Here is a 20861-nt window from a genome sequence, read left to right as displayed (position 1 = left end):
CTCCGCACTCGCGTTTATTCCTCCCGCGGCTTTCCAGGTGTAGGATAGGCGGGGCGGAGGGCGGGAGGGCCGGAAGTGGATTTTCGTAACCCGGAAGGGGAGTGCTTCCCTGGCTGTTTTGTTAACGTCTTCCAGCTGCCTCTCGTCCTGCAGCTGAGGGAATCGTCGCGGAAGGATGGTGTGCGAAAAGTGTGAGTTAAGGAGACTCTTCTGCGGGAGAAGGAGGCTGGGAGAGCCTAACTGGAGTTTCCCGGGAACTCTGCTCTTTCTTTGTTTTTCCTTCGGCCACAGGTCCTTGATTCTAGCCTCTGTCCTCCTATCCTGCCGTTTGACCATTCCTGCCCCATACGGTCCCCAACGACCGTATCGTCCTGTATTTGCATTCAGAGTGGTCTCAGTTTTGCACCTCTTTGTCTTTTTCCGTTGCTTCCCATCAACCCCGGGTATCATCCTGTACTGCTTCTTGACGGGCTTCCTCCCTTCACAGACCCGCCGGGTTGGAATGGATCTTAAAAGTCACTTCCACAGCATCTAGAGTTGCTGGATTTAGCAAATAAAAGTACCGGACGCCCAGTTAAATTTGAATGTCAGGAGGGCTTCCCTGGTGGCGCAGTGGTTGAGAATCTGCCTGCTAATGCAGGGGACACGGGTTCGAGCCCTGGTCTGGGAAGATCCCACATGCCACGGAGCGGCTGGGCCCGTGAGCCACAATTGCTGAGCCTGCGCGTCTGGAGCCTGTGCCCCGCGACGGGAGGGGCCGCGATAGAGAAAGGCCCGCGCACCGCGATGAAGAGCGGTCCCCGCACCGCGATGAAGAGCGGCCCCCGCTTGCCGCAACTGGAGAAAGCCCTCGCACGAACCGAAGACCCAACACAGCCAAAAATAAATAAATAAATAAATAAATAAGAAAATCCTTTAAAAAAAAAAAAAAAAAATTTGAATGTCAGGAAAACAACAAATAATTTTTAGTGTAAGTATGTCCTATGCAATATTTGAGACTTGGCTCTGTTTGCTGCTCCTCACTACTGTAAGTGCTTTGTCCCAAACTACGCACTTTTAGGACACTCTTTACTAAAAAAAAAAAAAAAAAAAAAAAAGTATTCATTGTTTATATGAAATTTAAATCTAACTGGGTGTCCTGTATTTTATCTAACAAACCTAAGTCAGTATCCCATCCAATGGCTTAAATGCTCTTTTGCATGAATGCATAGAGGATTGAGGCACAGGGGTGGGAGAATCTCACCACCTTCAAAGCAGTTTGTGTAGATTTCACTGGCTTTTAGAAAAGTCTTTCCTCCTTATAGTTGCCATTCAGTGATTCTAATGCCAACCCTTGAGATTTCTAGAAAATATCTTATGATTTTTTGACCTCACAAACTGATTATGTGTTTTAAAAGAGCTGTCATATCCCCAAATCCCTTTTTCCTACAGCTAGATATGTCTGACTCTTCTGTGACAATTTCAAGTCCTCTTATCCTGATAATTATCTAATTAACGTGATCCACTTTGTTTATATCCCTATAGTATATAAAACTTTGAACACAGATGCCCTTGAGTTTGAATCACAGTTTTTATATTAAGTGAAAGAATGACCATGGATGGTTACTTGAATAAATTCTCAGGGTGCAGAGGATAATTTGGGATTTCAATATTTGGAACCTGGCATTCAGGAGGACCCTCCTCAATGAGGCCTCAGCTTACCTTTTTAACTGCATTTTCACTGACCCTTACCCTTTTCACTTCAGCCAAACCAAACAATATTTTGCCCATATGTACCCTGAGTTTTCAGTGCCTTTCCGCAGGATGTGTCCCTTATCCAGTTTACCTTCATCCTCTTTTCTCCTCTTTCTTCACAGTCTTATTGCCACTAACCCTCTCTATTGCCTTCCCCACAAAGCTTCACTAGATTTCCCTAGCCAAGGTTATTTCTTCCTCCATGGAATTTCTCCTAGTACTTGAGCTCTCAATTGTCATACTATTTACTTTCCAGCTTATATTTTAGTTGAATAATTCTTAACTTTTTTTTTTTTTGGTTCTCTGAGCCCTTTGAGAATGTGATGAAAGCTGTAGACTTAACATAATCTATTAAAAAATGGATATACAAAAGGTTTGTGTACAATTTAATCTTGTTCATATATCTCCTAAGGTCTACCTGTGAAACTCAGGTTAAGGACTACTATTAGAGAAATCAGTGTGCTATAAATTCCTTGAAATCTAGAGCTTTATCTAATTCATTTTATTTTTATCTGTACTTTGTACAGTGGCTTATACATCAGAGATGCTTAGTAAATATTTATGGAATGAATAGATTTATCAGATTTGTTTAAAGGCTACATGTACAGAGGAAGCCTATTATAAGCCATACTATTATCCACAAATTTTACTGAAGAATCAGTTATCCATTGCCCACAGTTAATATCTTAAGTCTCAGTTCACTGGCCCTGACCCCAGCATTAACAGGCTTGTACGTAATATGACTGGCGATGCCACTGGGAACTTTAGGCACAATGTAGTGTATTTATTAAATAGTAAACACTAATCCCCCTTACTTTTACTGTCTTGTTATAACAGGTGAAAAGAAACTTGGTACTGTTATCACTCCAGATACATGGAAAGATGGTGCAAGGAACACCACAGGTATTTTTCCTTTTAGAACATGGAAACTGAATCAGATATTTCCTGTGAATAATGTTTTCACTTTTACATTATTTGTAAAATATGTTGTTATGTGTACAATGTATTTTATCTGTTAAACATTAAGGAATACTAGATACCCCAGCAATTTAATATCTTTTCTATTTAGTTCTCTCAGTGACATGTCAGGGTTCCTAATTTGATAGGCAGGAGATAGCAAAATAATTAAATGATCTTTAAGCAATGAGTATATCACGGTAATTGATTTGATTCAGCTTAATTAGGGTTAGTATTGAAAGCCCCCCTCCTCACCTGATTTTTATATTCTTGAACAAATTATTTAAATGTTTTCACTTTCATAATCATTAAATACAGTGAAGATGTTTTCAAAGGGAAGAAAAAGGAACATTTTTACTGTATTCAAGATCAATGGCACCAAAGTAGCGGCATCTAGATTTTACATTAGAGTAAATATAGACCCATTCCTAAAGTCCTACTTTGAGTCTGAGAAATAAAATGATTGCCTTTTATCCAAATTTTTATTTTCCTAGTAAATAATTGTGTTTTTTTTTTTTAAGTAGTGTCTTTGAAACCTGGCTACTAAATGAAATTTTTTAAAATTTTGATATAGGCTAGTCTATTGGTAGGAGGTCAAAAAATGAACTTTCTAACTAATTGTTAAGTGTTTCATGTATGTGTCATGTGTGAAATGTGTAGACATAACACACTAAAATACATGTATATTTCAATGCAGAAAGTGGTGGAAGAAAGCTGAATGAAAATAAAGCTTTGACCTCAAAAAAAGCAAGGTAGGTATAAGAGCATCTGTAAAGCAGTCATATAAATTTCCACTCTTTTTAATATTAAGTATATTGGAATGAATTTGTTTTGCCTCATTCTGTTGTGATAAAACATAGAGTTAGATAGTTCCAAGCATGCATAACCAAGCTGTCTGTTATAACCTGCTGATTTCACCCTGTTCATTTTTACTGTATCAATATATAAAGATTATATATTATTTTTATAATTTCACCAGAAAGCATGACTTATTTTTTCTAGTTCTTAATTTTCCTGCAAATCAGAGGCCGCAGAGAAATGTGGACAGGTCATGAGCTCTGGAGTCAGACCTAAATTTGAATCTAGATTTTGTTACTGTCTAGCTCTGTAACCTTAAGCAAGTTAAACCAGTTCTTAACTTTTCTGAACATTACTTTTTTACCTAGGAATGGAGATAAAAATGTCTCCCACCATAAAAACAATTTTTGACACCATGCTCTGTTACATCCAATCTTAAAAATTCCATGAATCCTTCCAGCTGCCATCCCATTTCCTTGCGTCCTTTTACAGAAAAAGTTTTCAAAAGCCTTATCTAAATAGTACTTTCTCATTGTCCTTAAGTTCTATTCACTCCTTCAGCCACTCTAGTCAGGCCTCCATCTCCACCACACTCCTAAACCTACTCTTGTCAAGATCACACGTGACCTTTAAAACTGATGGCTACTTCTCTGTTCTTACCTTACTTAACCTTTCGAAAACTCTCTCTTTTTTGCAACCCTTTATTCTCTTGCCTTTGAGATACCACACTCTCCTTTCCTCTTAACTCACTAGCTGTTCCTTCTCAATTGAGTGCTTCTGGTCTCAATCCTAGACTTTTTTTTTTTCTATTTATAAATTTATGATCTCTCCTCAAGTGACTTTAGTCCAATGGCTTTAAATTCAAACTGTATGTTAATGAATTCCACATGTATATCTCAGTCCTGACTTTTCTGAGCTCCAAACATATATCCAGTTGCTTCCTTGACTTTTCCAATTTGATGTCTGACAGGCAACCTCTTTTTCCTTCAGTCAAATCATAGTCTTCTCATCATTGCTCTATGGTCCAAGCTAGCTGTGCAAAACTGGAATCCCTCACTGATTTCTTAATTTCCCTCACTTCCCATATCCACCAGCGAGTTCTTTGGCTGTACTACCAAAATATAGCCTGAATACACCTGCTTCTGTTCATCTCACTGCTATTACCCTCTTCTAAACCATCATTGTTTCTTACTTGGGTATTCTAATAACTTTGTCTCCCTGCTTCCTCTCTGGTTCCCTATAGTTCATTCTCTTAATAACCAGGGTGGTCCTTTAAAGGGCATGTAACTCCTTTGCTCAAAACCTTGCATTGGTTTTCTTTTTACATTGAATAAAAGCTAGGTCCCATACCATGTTCTTACAGGGTCTTCTGTGATCTGGCCCCTCCTACCTCTCTCACTTCCTATTGTGCCAACTCCTGCATAAGATATGCCAAGCCCACTCCCATTGGAAGAGGTTTGTGCTTACTACTCCCTCTTCCTAGAATGCATCGCTAAGAGCTTACATAGCTGGCTCTTTCTTGTTACTTGGGTCTCAGCTGAAATGTCACCTCCTCAGAGAGGGTCCCTAACCAGCATCTAAACTAATGTCTTCCTTCCTTCCCCTCATGTCCACCACAGTATCCTCTCTGAATTTTCTCTACAACAGGTATTACTATCTTAAAAGTGTGGTTGTTTTCTTATTACCTGTCTCTTCTCACTAGAATGTCAGCTTGATGAGGGCAGAGGCTTTGTCTGTCAAGTTCATCTTTGGTATTTAATAATAATAATAAAGCTTTTAATACGTAAAGTGCCCGACACATAAAGGTGCTTATTAAATAGTGGGTATAAAATAGCATGATAGACTTAAACTTCAGTGCATTGTCACATTATGTACTGTTGACTGACTTATTGATGTCTTCTAAGACCGTGCAGTTATTATTGACCAAGTTGTTATTTTTTACAGAGTGTATAGTTTTAAGTACTTCCAGTTCCTTTATGCTCCCAAACTTACTTCAGTGTCATTAATAAGTAGCTATTACTTTTGGGTATTTTAAATATCTCACTTTGGAAAGTGTACGTAAGATTTCTGAGACATTAAAATGTACATTTTAGAATAAAATATGGTTTTAAGAAAAAGTAATCTCTAGACATGTAGGTCCAAACAAATTGAGCTTATTATTAAAAGGAAGAATAGTGTTCACTCTTAACTTCTCTTGTGGGAAGTAAAGTGACATTCTTTTGGATCTGGAAAAATTAACCTTTAAAAATGAGCTGTTGTATCATACCCAAGAGAAGAAACCAAGTCTAGGACAGTGTTGGTATTCAGTATATGAGTACGGTTACAAAAAGTTATTGCCAATTTAATGGGAAGTATTTCCTCTAAAGTTATATTGCCCTCCAGTCACTGTAAGGTCACATTTTTTTTAGTAGAAACTTTTTTATCCAAAGGGATTGCATCAGTTAATTGAAAATGTCAGTTAAAGTGGGCAATCATTAAAAGATAGACATACCTTATTTTAAGTCAAAGCACATAACTGTACATGCATTCATCAGTCATTTGGCATTGAGACAAGGCTTTTTGAATGAGTCTACTTTATAATTTTCCTTACATAAATCATAACCAGAATATATATTTCCAGTATCTTTAGGGTAGAGCAAGAACTGACACTTGTAAAGTATCAAGTCCTTCCACTTAGGGTTTTTCCTCAATTTTTAAGTTTTCTTACCCATGCCTAATTCCATAGCAGTTTTAATGATTCACACTTACCTGGTCATCCTAAAGTATTCACTTAGTTTTTAATAGAATCAATCACTCTTTTTGTACTCTCATTTCATGAGTTTCCATAATATTTAATTATATCACATGAATAGATTGACAAATACAACTGTTATAAACAGGTTTGGGATTAAGTACAGCTGACTCTTTACAAGCATACAGCTTACATGGAAGGGGCAGAAGTGTGGAGACATATTAAGAGAGTAGCCAGTTAGAAGAGTGCTATGCCTATCAATTGTAGAGCTTGATAGAGGGAACAGAGAGCATGAATTAATCACATTTGTTACTTAAGTGAGGTTATTTAAGAGTATTTCTATTGTACTGTACATTTTTCTTTCTTTAAAAAAAAAAATCTCTAGATTTGATCCATATGGAAAGAATAAGTTCTCCACTTGCAGAATTTGTAAAAGTTCTGTGCACCAGCCAGGTTCTCATTACTGCCAGGGCTGTGCCTACAAAAAGGGTAAGTTTCCTTTAATACCATTTTTGAATTCATATCAAACCTACTTCTTTTGATACTGATTTGGATAACATAGTAAAGGAGTAGCCCTTCATAAATTAGTCAAATGGTCTTTTTTCTAAGGCAAAGTAAACTTAGAACTTGTCATAGTTAAAAGTATATATATTTTCTTTTCTGATGCTGTTAAATTATGATTTAAGCTTCAGGAGTGACTTAAATAAACCAAATAGTTTGTATTGGTTAGCTATTTGATTAGTATTATTAGTTGTTATTAACATTTGATTACTTACATGAGTTTTTTGTTTGTTTGTTTTAGGCATCTGCTCTATGTGTGGAAAAAAGGTTTTGGATACCAAAAACTACAAGCAAACGTCTGTCTAGATGTATTGAAGTTTCTGGCTTTCCGTATGATTTTACTTTTTGCTTGAATTTTCAAGACATAATATAGATGTTCAAGTTACAAAATAACATGTCTTAAGATAAGTTTAAACCAGGGAAGTAGATTGGTATTCATTTTTTTGCTCTCAAGAAGTTCTGAACAGCAGCAGTGTAACTAGTTTTCTGCCTTAAGTTTTTATTTTCCTTACAAACATCTTATTGAACTGGAATAAGTGACAAATTTAACGAAAAAATATTTTCCCAGTTCTGTATGCACTTTTTATTTATCATTACTCATGTAATTTTTATTATCCTTTCCCTCTACTTTATAGATATTGCAAAAGTGTGAGAAGGAGGTTATTGATATTTGGCTTTGAACTTGGCATCCAGATTTGGAATTCTTCCCTCATTCCCTTTTGGTTGCATAGTTCTTAGGATCAGCAGTCCCTTAATTAATTGCAGCTTCATAAGGCATTTAAATATCTGAGATCATTATTGCTAAATAGTTCCTTAAGTAATTAGCCCAGGCCCAAATCAAACAAAAGTTGTATTCATGTTATTTTTTATTTGTTCTTGAAGCCAAAGTGCCAATACCTTTTATATGAGAATGGGAATGCAAGAAACACCCCACATAAATCCAAATGAATACACTGGTTTTCAGAAAAACACATATTACACATATTACCTTGAATTCAGACCATCATGAAAGCCAGGAGAACAGTGTGCATCCATGATGATGTGTAACAAATGAATCACCATTCCTTGGGAAAGCGCTTTGAAGCAGAAACCTAACTCTTTTTAACCTCCTCCTCTTCTCCTTCCCCCACCAAAAATAAATAGACTAAGCAAACATTTTGACTCTTTTTTTAAGTATATATATAACATAGACTGCTGAAAGACTACTTTGAGGTTTCTTTTTTTTTTTTTAATTGAAGTAAAGTTGATTTATAACGTGTTAATTTCTGCTGTACAACAAAGTGATTCAGTTACATATATATATATATATATATATATATACCTTCTTTTTAAAATTCTTTTCCTTTATGGTTTATCACAAGATATTGAATACAGTTCCCTGTGCTATGCAGTAGGACCTTGTTGTTTATCCATTCTATATATAATGGTTTGCATCTGCTAACCCCAAAATCCCAATCCATCTCCCTCCCCACCCCGCCCACATTGTTTCTGTTTCTTAGATAGGCTCATTTGTGTCATATTTTAGATTCTACATATGAGTGATATATGGTATTTGTCTTTCTCTTTCTGGTTTATTTCTCTTAGTATGATAATCTCTAAGTCCATCCATGTTGCGGCAAATGGCATTATTTCATTCTTTTTTATGGCTGAGTAATATTCCATTGTATATACGTACCACATCTTTTTTATCCATTCATCTGTCAATGGACATTTAAGTTGTATCCATGTCTTGGCTATTGTGAATAGTGCTGCTATGAACATAGGGGTGCATGTATCTTTTTGAATTGTAGTTTTGTCTGGATATATGCCCAGGAATGGAATTGCTAGATCATATAGTAGTTCAATTTTTAGTTTTTTGAGGAGCCTTCATATTGTTTTCCATAGTGGCTGCACCAACTTACATTCCCACCAACAGTGTAGGAGGGTTCCCTTTTCTCCACATTCTCTCCAGCATTTGTTATTTGTAGACTTTTTAATGAGGGCCATTCTGACCGGTGTGAGGGGGTACTTCATCATAGTTTTGATTTGCATTTCTCTAATAATTAGTGATGTTGAGCACCTTTTCTACCTCATTGTAGTTTTGACTTGCATTTCTCTAATAACAATGTTGAGCAGCTTTTCATGTGCCTCTTGGCCATCTGTATGTCTTCTTTGGAAAAATGTCTATTTAGGATTTCTGCCCATTTTTTGATTGGGTTGTTTGTTTTTTTGTTGTTGAGTTATATAAGCTGTTTGTATGTTTTGGAAATTAAGCCCTTGTTGGTCACGTCATTTGTAAGTATTCTCTCCCAGTCTGTAGGTTGTCCTTTTAATTTTGTTTATGGTTTCCTTTGTTGTACAAAAGCTTGTAAGTTTGATTAGGTACCATTTGTTTATTTTTGCTTTTATTTCTATTGTTTTGGGAGACTGCCCTAAGAAAACATTGGTACGATTTATGTCAGAGAATGTTTTGCCTATGTTCTCTTCTAGGAGTTTTATAGTATCATGTCTTATATTTAAGTGTTTAAGCCATTTTGAGTTTATTTTTGTGTATGATGAGAGGGTGTGTTCTAACTTCATTGATTTACATGTGGCTGTCCAACTTTCCCAACACCACTTGCTGAAGAGACCGTCTTTTTTCCATTGTATATTCTTGCCTCCGTTGTTGAAGATTAATTGACCATAGGTGTGTGGGTTTATTTCTGGGCTCTCTATTCACTTTGAGGTTTCAGACAAAGATTTTTCTTATGCTGCCTTCAGAGGTACAGGACTTCTGCTTTTGAAACCTGCAGCTTACTGTGGAACACCAAAAAAGTATTCCTCATTGCCAAGTGCAGTATAAATACATAACATTATAAAATGGAAGAATAGATAACATGATGATATATATGGTATAGATATCACATTTTTATTTGTTTTAAAATACTATGGAAAGTATTTAAAGTTTTAACTGTTTAATTTATCTATAAGGTTTTTTTCCCTAGGATACATTCTTATTCTTACCCAGAAAGATCATAAGGATAATGCAAAATATAATAAATAACAACAGCTCTGAGGGCAAGAAGTATCTTCTCATGGTTTAATTGGGGATTTTAAACTAAAATCAATACAAGAGACCCATAATAGGACCTGGTTAAGAGAGTGACCCAGATCCATCAACATCTGGGTTGGTCAACTTTGGGAAACTATATTTCTCATGTATCAGCTGGGGTCTGGACTTCCCCAACTCATATTTCATATTCATGCCTTGACTAGCCTTCTGTAAATGATCCAACAGCCAGACTGAGGTTCTCCTATGAAGATATTTGTCAGTATTATACCTCAGAATAGTTTAAGTATTATAAACCTTCATATTGTTGAAATGACAATATGACTCCCATAAATTGAATAGAAGAAGTTATTAAATGAGGAAGAAATTCCCAAAATAAAACATGAACATAAAGTAGTTTTTAAAAAGAAGACATAAAAACAGAAACGATAACGTTAAGATGACAGGATTAAGATCAAACATAGCTTTTATTAGAGTAAATAGCATGTTTTTTAAAAAATTTCAGATTGTATTTAATGTGTGTATATGTCAAACAACTTAAATTCCAACAAGAACACTTCTTAAGTTCATTCATTCATTAAAATATGCAGACATCAAAATGGTACAGGAATTACATATATGTGCAGAAGTTTATGTATACAGATAGAAGACATCTGAAAGCTGCTAGTACTGTTTTTCTCTTTGGGGTGGAACTAAGGGTTGAGAAAAGAAAGACAACCCTTTAAGCCTCATGCCAACTACCTAATACTTTTTAGCTTCTAGTTCCCTTATCTGGGGGAGCAGGAGAGTACTAATAATTTTAGTATCTTAGAAATACATATTTACATGCATAGATATGTATATATATTTTTTGAGAATTTCAAGCAGAAGAAATATATACATTGTTCTGCATTTCAACTTCTTAATGTTTCTCCTATTTACCATTTTCTCTCTATCTCTTGTTACATGTTTTTTTTCTTGATCACATGATGAATACACTGCAGACATCATACCCTTTAATACTACGTATATACTTCATAAGAACAATCATACTAAGTTTGGTTATCAAATTCAGGAATTTAACATTGATATAATACTTTCATCTAATCTACAGTCCCTATTCCAATTTCATTTGCTGTTCCATTGGTAATTTTTGTTTTCAGCTACAGGATGTAGTCCAGGATCATATGTTTGATTATCATGACTCTAATCTGGACCAGTTCTTCAGCCTTTTTTTGTCTTTTATAGTATTGATTTATTTGAAGAATACAGGACAGTGAAAGTATAGATTATCCTTCTTTTTGGGTTTTTCTGATTCTTCCTTATGGTTAGATTCGGGTTATGCAATATGGGCTGAAATACTATGAGTGATATGTCCTCCCAGGGTCACATCCAGACTCCCAGAATGTCCCATTGCCTATTATTGGTGATGTTAATTTGATCACTTGGGTAAGATGTTGTCCAGTTTCTCCACTGTATAGTTCCCATTTTTTCTTTTGTGATTAGATAATTTGTAAGGAGAAAGTTTGAGACCAGGTTGATTGATATTCTGTTCCTCATCAAACCTTCCCCTCCTAGATTTAGCATCTTTTGATAATTTAATTCTTGTCTGAATAAATTTTTACGTGCTGTTTAAAAAGTTGTGATTTTTCTAACTACATTATTCTTTCTGTATTAATTAATTGTCATTCTACTCTAAGGAAAAGGTTTCCCTTTATCTATCTATTTATCATGAGTATAGAATAAATGCTTTTTTTTGTTTTGTTTTTTGTTTTTCATTGAAGTTTTATTTTAAAGTTAATGGGTTATTTATTTATTTTTGTCTGTGTTGGGTCTTCGTTTCTGTGCGAGGGCTTTCTCTAGTTGCGGCGAGTGGGGGCCACTCTTCATCGTGGTGCATGGGCCTCTCACTATCGTGGCCTCTCTTGTTGTGAAGCGCAGGCTCAGTAGTTGTGGCTCACGGGCCTAGTTGCTCCGTGGCATGTGGGATCCTCCCATACCAGGGCTCGAACCCGTGTCCCCTACATTAGCAGGCAGATTCTCAACCACTGTGCCACCAGGGAAGCCCTAAATGCTTTTTTTCTGACCACTTGAGTGTTAGTTACAGATAATTCCTCTTTACCCCAAATATTTAAGTGTGTATTTTCTAAGAACAGGGATATTTTCTTCCATAACCACAGCACAATTATCAAAATCAGAAAATTAGCATTAATATAATATTAATATAATACATTATCTAATATTTTCCATATTTCACTAGTCGTTCCTGTAATGGCCTTTGTTGGGGGGAAAAAATAGTCCAGGATCCAATCCAGGATAACACATTACATTTAGTTGTCAAGTCTCTAGTCTCCTTCAGTCTGGAACAGTTCTTCAACCTGTCTTTCAAAAATGTCAAGGTCGTGAAAAACATATACCAGTTATTTTATAGTGTCTCTTAATTTGACATTTTCTGATGTTTGTTTATGATTAGATTGAACTTATGCATTTTTGACAGGAATATCATAGAAGTGATGCTGTGTCCTTTCCAGTGCATCATATCCTGATATCAGTTGTCCCATCACAAGCTGTTAATTTTGATCACTTGTTTTAGGTGGTATCTGCTAGATTTTTCCACTGTAAAGATTCTTAATTTTTTCTTTTAAATTAACAAGCATTTTGTGGGGAGATACTTAGAGACTGTAAATATTCTGTTTTTCAGCAAATTTTCATACACTAAGTTTAGCATCCAGTGATGTTTCTTGGCTGAATTAATTGCTACTCTGATGGCTGCCAGATTGTGGTTTTCCAATTCTGTCACTCCTTCTACATTTACTAGTTGGCATTCTACTGTAAGGAAAAGACTTCTCTTTCTCACTTATATTAGTATGAACTCATAAATTCCTATCTTATTCAGTCTGTTACTCTCATTTAATGTCAAATTGCCCCATATTTGGCCAGTGGGAGACCTTTTAGGCTGGCTTCTGGGTCTTTTTGACATGTTTTTATCATTCTTTGAGAAATTTCTTACTTTTCAGCACAAAATGTTCCAAGTTTATCTTGTTTTTTTCCCTCCACCCTATGCCTGGAATCAGCTATTTCTTCAAAGATCCTTAGTTTCTTTTAGTAGAGAATGGTGTTTAGAAACTAAGATCTGGGCCTGCTGGGTGTCGTTGTTTCTAGGCCCCTTCAACAGAAAGAACTAGGAAACATATATTAAAACTCACCAGTTTTTCTGATATCTCCATTTCCAATCCAACCCCACAGGGTTCTTCCTTGTCTTTACCCATTCCATATTTGTATCTTCTTCCACAGTGAGAACCCGGGCCTCCAGCATCATTATTTGCAGAACTCTGATTTTCTTTCTTTTTTTTTTTTTTACTTTTGGTTGCACCACGTGGCATGCGGCCTCTTAGTTCCTGGACCAGGGATCGGACCCAAGCCCCCTGCAGTGGAAGCGTGGAGTCTTTAACCACTGGACCGCCAGGGAGGTCCCCAGAACTCTGTATTTTTTAATACTGGTCATGTGTTTTGTAATTAAAAATAGTGTTAAGTTTTTAAAAAATCTAAGTAAGCAAGCAGGAGAATTATACATGTGAATGTCATTCATTAGTCTGTCACTACAGAAAAAAAGTTGGGGAACTTTTGTGTGTGTGCTGCCTCCCAGATAAATTTGGTAAGTGAATAAATGTTAGTAAATACTTGTTTCGAATCAGCTAACATTTATTGGATCTATACTACATTCACATCCCTAATCAGACTACTGTTATTGGTTCCAAGTTTTTTGCTCATAAGCAAGAACTTAATAAACAACCCATCAAATTAATGTAAAATTGTAAAAGTAAGGGGTGATGATAGGCACAAAGAAAATATATTGAAAGAATATAAAGAGAGAGACTGGTTCAAAAACAACAATTCTAGCAGAAAAAAAAAAAAAAAGAATAGGAACTAGACTAAGGTGATACTAGGAGAATCGAAATGAAGGGACAGATTTGAAAGACCTGATAAAAGATTCGACAGCCTTGTTGACTAATTGGAGAAATCAGAAGTTGAGTCATACTGGGTCTCATTTAGATGTTGTAATAGTATTGGTTCTCCACCAGAGGGCAATGGCGTTTTTTCTTGGTTTTTAATTTTCCATCATGCTAAAAGATTTGCAGTTTTAGCAACTTAAAGATCAAATAGATGGATGTAAATCTCCAACAACATTGTGAACAAGATATCCAGAGAAACTTAACCATACAATAAAAATCCTGGAAAATATTTACGTATATACATATGCATATAAGTATATAAAATTTGTACATATGTATAATTTTAAAATATAGATTTGATTAAACTGGCAAGAAAGTGATGATGATCCTCAGAGGCCAGAAACAAAGAGAAAGTGCAAGTCCAAAGTGTAAACTAGCACCAAAACCAGTACTTGCCTTAAAGAATATCTTCCAATCTCGCAGTGCCTAAAGCCTACATCTTAAAGCATCACGTGTATGGAAGACAAAGCCCTGGACTTGAGTAAGGTGGGAAAGTTAGATAAGAGACATGTGCATTAAGCATGGAGCCCTACAAGGCAACGATTTCAGTGGATTTACTTTACAACCCCACTTATACACAAAAAGGCAGTGGGAATACGTTCTTATCATGGCCTTAGCCCTGGAGAGACCAGGGGAAGAAAATTAAAATCTCTCCAGAGACTTTAGCATGAAGATCCAGAGATAGAAAATACGAAGTAGAAATTGAGACATGAAAGGTAGAGGCAAAAGGTCTGACCTACATCCAAAACAGACCTGTTTAAATTTTTTTCATAATAAATAGTTTTTTTACGAACAGGAATGAAAGAGACATTTTTAGGCAACTGAGTTTAAACCAACAGATCCTCAGTAGAGGACATTCCAAAAGGCATACTTCAGGAAGAAGAAAATGAGCTCAAAAATTAATGAAATGTAAGAAAGAATGATCAGTCCCAGAAAATGGTAAATATGCAGGTAGCTATAGATAAACATTGATTATATAACATGATAATATCTAATTTGTGGAGTTAATGAGAACTAAAATACTAGGAAATGTTAAAATATAGTTTAGTTGATCAGGTTAAGTACTCAAGAAGAAAAAGATATTGACAAACTTTCAACTTGGTCAAGTTAAAAAATACATGTTAAAATTTCTTAAATAATAAAGAATAAAATAAAGAGCATATTTTCCAAACCAGAGGTATTATATGGAATAAGGGAAAATATATTAATCCAAAAGAAGTCAAAAAAGGAGGGGGGGGAAGACATTTAGAGAATAGAAGGGACAAAGTAAAATGAAGGTAATAAATTCAAATATATCTCTAATCACAGCTGATGTGAATATACTAAGTTTTCCAGTTAAACAAATATTGTCACTTTTTTTTAAAGTTCCAGCCGAATGCTAAAGTGTGTTTATAGTAAAAGGATGGGAAAGTATATCAGGCAGACACTAACTAAAATAAAACTGGTGTGGCTATATTAATGTAGAAAAAGTAAGTCTTAAGGCAAAAAGCATTACTAGAGGGAAAAAAGACCATTACATACTGATAAAAGGTTCAAGTTTCCAAGAAGATAAAAACAATTCTAAGCTATATACTGCTAATGATATAACTTCAAAATATATAAAGCAAAAATTGACAAAAGTGTTATAGTGAAAGATTTTACATACTTCTTGCACTAATTGATGAAACAAGCAGACAAGCCTCTTAGATAGCCTCATCCACCAGAGGGCAGACAGCAGAAGCAAGAAGAACTACAATCCTGCAGCCTGTGGAACAAAAACCACATTCACAGAAACATAGACAAGATGAAAAGGCAGAGGGCTATGTACCAGATGAAGGAACAAGAACAAGAAGGAACAAGATAAAACCCCAGAAAAACAACTAAATGAAGTGGAGATAGGAATTCTTCCAGAAAAAGAATTCAGAATAATGATAGTGAAGATGATCCAGGACCTCGGAATAAGAATGGAGGCAAAGATCGAGAAGATGCAAGAAATGTTTAACAAAGACCTAAAAGAATTAACGAACAAACAGAGATGAAGAATACAATAACTGAAATGAAAACTACACTAGAAGGAATCAATAGCAGAATAACTGAGGCGGAAGAACGGATAAGTGACCTGGAAGACAGAATGGTGGAATTCACTGCTGCAGAACAGAATAAAGAAAAAGAAGAAGAAAAGAAATGAAGACAGTGTAACAGACCTCTGGGACAACATTAAACACAACAACATTTGCATTATAGGGGTCCCAGAAGGAGGAGAGAGAGAGAAAGGACCTGAGAAAATATTTGAAGAGATTATAGTCAAAAACTTCCCTAATATGGGAAAGAAAAGAGCCACCCAAGTCCAGGAAGCACAGAGAGTCCCATACAGGATAAACCCAAGGAGAAACATGCTGAGACACATAGTAATCAAATTGGCAAAAATTAAAGACAAAGAAAAATTATGTAAAGCAGCAAGGGAAAAATGACAAATAACATACAAGGGAACTCCCATAAGGTTAACAGCTGATGTCTCAGCAGAAACTCTACAAGCCAGAAGGGAGTGGCATGATATACTTAAAGTGATGAAAGGGGAGAACCTACAACCGAGATTACTCTACCCGGCAAGGATCTCATTCAGATTCGACGGAGAAATCAAAAGCTTTACAGACAACCAAAAGCTAAGTGAATTCAGCACCACCAAACCAGCTCTACAACAAATGCTAAAGGAACTTCTCTAAGTGGGAAACACAAGAGAAGAAAAGGACCTACAAAAACAAACCCAAAACAATTAAGAAAATGGTCATAGGAACATACATATTGATAATTACCTTAAACGTGAATGAATTAAGTGCTCCCACCAAAAGACACAGGCTTGCTGAATGGATACAAAAACAAGACCCATATATATGCTGTCTACAAGAGACCCACTTCAGACCTAGGGACACATACAGACTGAAAGTGAGGGGATGGAAAAAGATATTTCATGCAAATGGAAATCAAAAGAGAGCTGGAGTAGCAATACTCATGTCGGATAAAATAGACTTTAAAATAAAGAATGTTACGAGAGGCAAGGAAGGACACTACATAATGATCAAGGGATCAATCCAAGAAGAAGATATAACAATTATATACGCACCCAACATAGGAGCACCTCAATACATAAGGCAACTGCTAACAGCTGTAAAAGAGGAAATCGACAGTAACACAATAATAGTGGGGGACTTTAACACCTCACACCAATGGATAGATCATCCAAAATGAAAATAAATAAGGAAACAGAAGCTTTAAATGACACAATAGACCAGATAGATTTAATTGATATTTATAGGACATTCCATCCAAAAACAGCAGATTACACTTTCTTCTCAAGTGCGCATGGAACATTCTCCAGGATAGATCACACCTTGGGTCACAAATCAAGCCTCAGTAAATTTAAGAAAATTGAAATGATATCAAGCATCTTTTCTTACCACAATGCTATGAGATTAGAAATCAATTACAGGGGGAAAAAATGTAAAAAACACAAACACATGGAGGCTAAACAATACGTTGCTAAATAACCAAGAGATCACTGAAGAAATCAAAGAGGAAATCAAAAAATACCTAGAGACAAATGACAATGAAAACACGATGATCCAAAACCTATGGGATGCAGCAAAACCAGTTCTAAGAAGGAAGTTTATAGCTATACAAGCCTACCTCAAGAAACAAGAAAAATCTCAAATAATCTAACCTTACACCTAAAGGAACTAGAGCAAGAAGAACAAACAAAACCCAAAGTTAGTAGAAGGAAAGAAATCATAAAGATCAGAGCAGAAATAAATGAAATAGAAACAAAGAAAACAACAGCAAAGATCAATAACACTAAAAGCTGCTTCTTTGAGAAGATAAAATTGATAAACTATTAGCTAGACTCATCATGAAAAGGAGAGGACTGAAATCAATAAAATTAGAAATTAAAAAGGAGAAGTTACAACAGACTCCGCAGAAATACAAAGCATCCTAAGAGACTACTACAGGCAACTCTATGCCAATAAAATGGACAACCTGGAAGAAATGGACAAATTCTTAGAAAGGTATAACCTTCCAAGACTGAACCAGGAAGAAATAGAAAGTATGAACAGACCAATCACAAGTAATGAAGTTGAAACTGTGATTAAAAATCTTCCAACAAACAAAAGTCCAGGACCAGATGGCTTCACACGTGAATTCTCTCAAACATTTAGGGAGGAGCTAACACCCATCCTTCTCAAACTCTTCCAAAAAATTGCAGAGAAAGGAACACTCCCAAACTCATCCTGTGAGGCCACCATCACCCTGATACAAACACCAGACAAAGATACTACAAAAAAAGAAAATTACAGACCAATATCACTGATGAATATAGATGCAAAAATCCTCAACAGAATACTAGCAAACGGAATCCTACAACACATTAAAAGGATCATACACCATGATCAAATGGGATTTATCCCAGGAATGCAAGGATTCTTCAATATATGCAAATCAATCAATGTGATACACCATAATAACAAATTGAAGAAGAAAAACCATATGATCATCTCAATGGATGCAGAAAAAGCTTTTGACAAAATTCAACACCCATTTATGATAAAAACTCTTCAGAAAGTGGGCATAGAGGGAACCTACCTCAACATAATAAATGCCATATACAACAGACCCACAGCAAACATCATTCTCAATGGTGAAAAACTGAAAGCATTTCCTCTAAGATCAGGAACAAGACAAGGATGTCCATTCTCACCACTATTATTCAACATAGTTTTGGAAGTCCTAGCCTCAGCAATCAGAGAAGAAAAAGAAATAAAAGGAATACAAATTGGAAAAGAAGAAGTAAAACTGTCACTGTTTGCAGATGACATGATACTATACATAGAGAATCCTAAAGATGCCACCAGAAAACTACTAGAGGTAATCAATGAATTTGGTAAAGTTGCAGGATACAAAATTAATGCACAGAAATCTTTTGCATTCCTATACACTAATGACGAAAAATCTGAAAGAGAAATTAAGGAAACACTCCCATTTACCATTGCAGCAAAAAGAATAAAATACCTAGGAATAAACCTACCTAGGGAGACAAAAGACCTGTATTCAGAAAACTATAAGACACTGATGAAAGAAATTAAAGATGATACCAACAGATGGAGAGATATACCATGTTCTTGGATTGGAAGAATCAATATTGTGAAAATGACTGTACTACCCAAAGCAAGCTACAGATTCAATGCAATCCCTAACAAATAACCAATGGCATTCTTTTTATAGAACTAGAACAAAAAATCTTAAAATTTCTATGGAGACACAAAAGACCCCCGAATAGCCAAAACGGTCTTGAGGGAAAAAAACAGAGCTGGAGGAATCAGACTCCCTGACTTTAGACTATACTACAAAGCTACAGTAATCAAGCCAATATGGTACTGGCACAAAAACAGAAACATAGATCAATGGAACAAGATAGAAAGCCCAGAGATAAACCCACGCACCTATGGCCAACTAATCTATGACAAAGGAGGCGAGGATATACAATGGATAAAAGACAGTCTCTTCAAAAAGTGTTGCTGGGAAAACTGGACAGCTACATGTAAAAGAATGAAATTAGAACACTCCCTAACACCATACACAAAAATAAACTCAAAATGGATTAGAGACCTAAATGTAAGACCGGACACCATAAACCTCTTAGAGGAAAACGCAAGGAAGAACACTCTTTGACATAAATCACAGCAAGATCTTTTTTTATCCCCCTCCTAGAGTAATGGATATAAAAAAATAAATAAACAAATGGGACCTAATGAAACTTCAAAGCTTTTGCACAACAAAGGAAACCATAAACAAGACAAAAAGACAACCCTCAGAATGGGAGAAAATATTTGCAAACGAATCAACGGACAAAGGATTAATCTCCAAAATATATAAACAGCTCATGCAGCTCGATATTAAAAAAATAAATAACCCAATCCAAAAATGGCCAGAAGACCTAAATAGACATGTCTCCAAAGAAGACATACACATGGCCAAGAGGCACATGAAAAGCTGCTCAACATTGTTATTAGAGAAATGCAAGTCAAAACTACAATGAGGTATCACCTCACACCAGTTAGAATGGGCTTCATCAGAAAATCTACAAACAACAAATGCTGAAGAGGGTGTGGAGAATAGGGAGCCCTCTTGCCCTCTTGGTGGGAATGTAAACTGATACAGCCACTATGGAGAACAGTATGGAGGTTCCTTAAAAAACTAAAAATAGAATTACCATATGACCCAGCAATCCCACTACTGGGCATATACCCAGAGAAAACCATCATTCAAAAAGACACATACACCCCAATGTTCATTGCAGCACTGTTTACAATAGCCATGTCATGGAAGCAACCTAAATGCCCATCGACAGATGAATGGATAAAGATGTGGTACATATATACAATGGAATATTACTCAGCCATAAAAAGGAACGAAATTGGGTCATTTGTTGAGACGTGGATGGATTTAGAGACTGTCATACAGAGTGAAGTAAGTCAGAAAGAGAAAAACAAATATCGTATATTAATGCATATATGTGGAACTTAGAAAAATGGTACAGATGAACCGGTTTGCAAGGCAGAAATTGAGATACAGATGTAGAGAACAAATGTATGGACACCAAGGGGGGAAAGCCGTGGGAGGGTGGTGGTGGTGTGATGAATTGGGCGATTGGGATTGACATGTATACACTGATGTGTATAAAATTGATGGCTAATAAGAACCTTCTGTATAAAAAATTAAAATTAAAAAAAATTTTTTTAATTAAAAAAAAATTTTTTTAAAAACAGCCAAAATATAAAACTTCAGTAAGATTTGAACAGTACAATTAACTAGCTTGACCTAATGGACACATAAAAGATCATCCCAATAACTGGATAATTTGCCTTCTTAAGCATGCCAGGAACATTTACAAAACAAAAATAATCATGTACTAAGCCATAAGACAGGTCTCAACAATTTTCAGAAATTTGATATCAGTAAAACCAACCCTTAATCACAACACAATTAGGTTAGAAATCAACAGCAGAAAGATAATTTTTTAAAACTATAC

General features: G+C 35.7%; 1 protein-coding gene across 3 annotated transcripts in view; it reads left to right on the top strand.

Annotated features, from left to right (window-relative positions):
- The first annotated feature begins 43 nt into the window (after window positions 1–43).
- Window positions 44–20861, top strand: part of CRIPT (CXXC repeat containing interactor of PDZ3 domain) — a 49732-nt gene continuing 28914 nt past the window's right edge. The window contains exons 1-6 of one of the 3 annotated variants that reach the window (XM_057558047.1): window positions 45–191; window positions 2572–2637; window positions 3389–3443; window positions 6606–6709; window positions 7023–7111; window positions 13184–13452. In XM_057558047.1, coding sequence (XP_057414030.1) covers window positions 176–191; window positions 2572–2637; window positions 3389–3443; window positions 6606–6709; window positions 7023–7087 — 306 coding nt within the window. In that variant the 5' untranslated portion in view covers window positions 45–175 and the 3' untranslated portion in view covers window positions 7088–7111; window positions 13184–13452. Of the gene's footprint in view, window positions 192–2571; window positions 2638–3388; window positions 3444–6605; window positions 6710–7022; window positions 7260–13183; window positions 13453–20861 lie in introns of those variants that run through there. The other 2 variants (XM_007190063.2, XM_057558046.1) reach the window with 2 other exon arrangements.

The sequence above is a fragment of the Balaenoptera acutorostrata genome, chromosome 12 (assembly GCF_949987535.1).
Source record: "Balaenoptera acutorostrata chromosome 12, mBalAcu1.1, whole genome shotgun sequence".
Taxonomy (NCBI): domain Eukaryota; kingdom Metazoa; phylum Chordata; class Mammalia; order Artiodactyla; family Balaenopteridae; genus Balaenoptera; species Balaenoptera acutorostrata.
The sequence above is the reverse complement of the archived record's forward strand: the minus strand, read 5'-3'. Positions and strand labels throughout refer to the sequence as shown.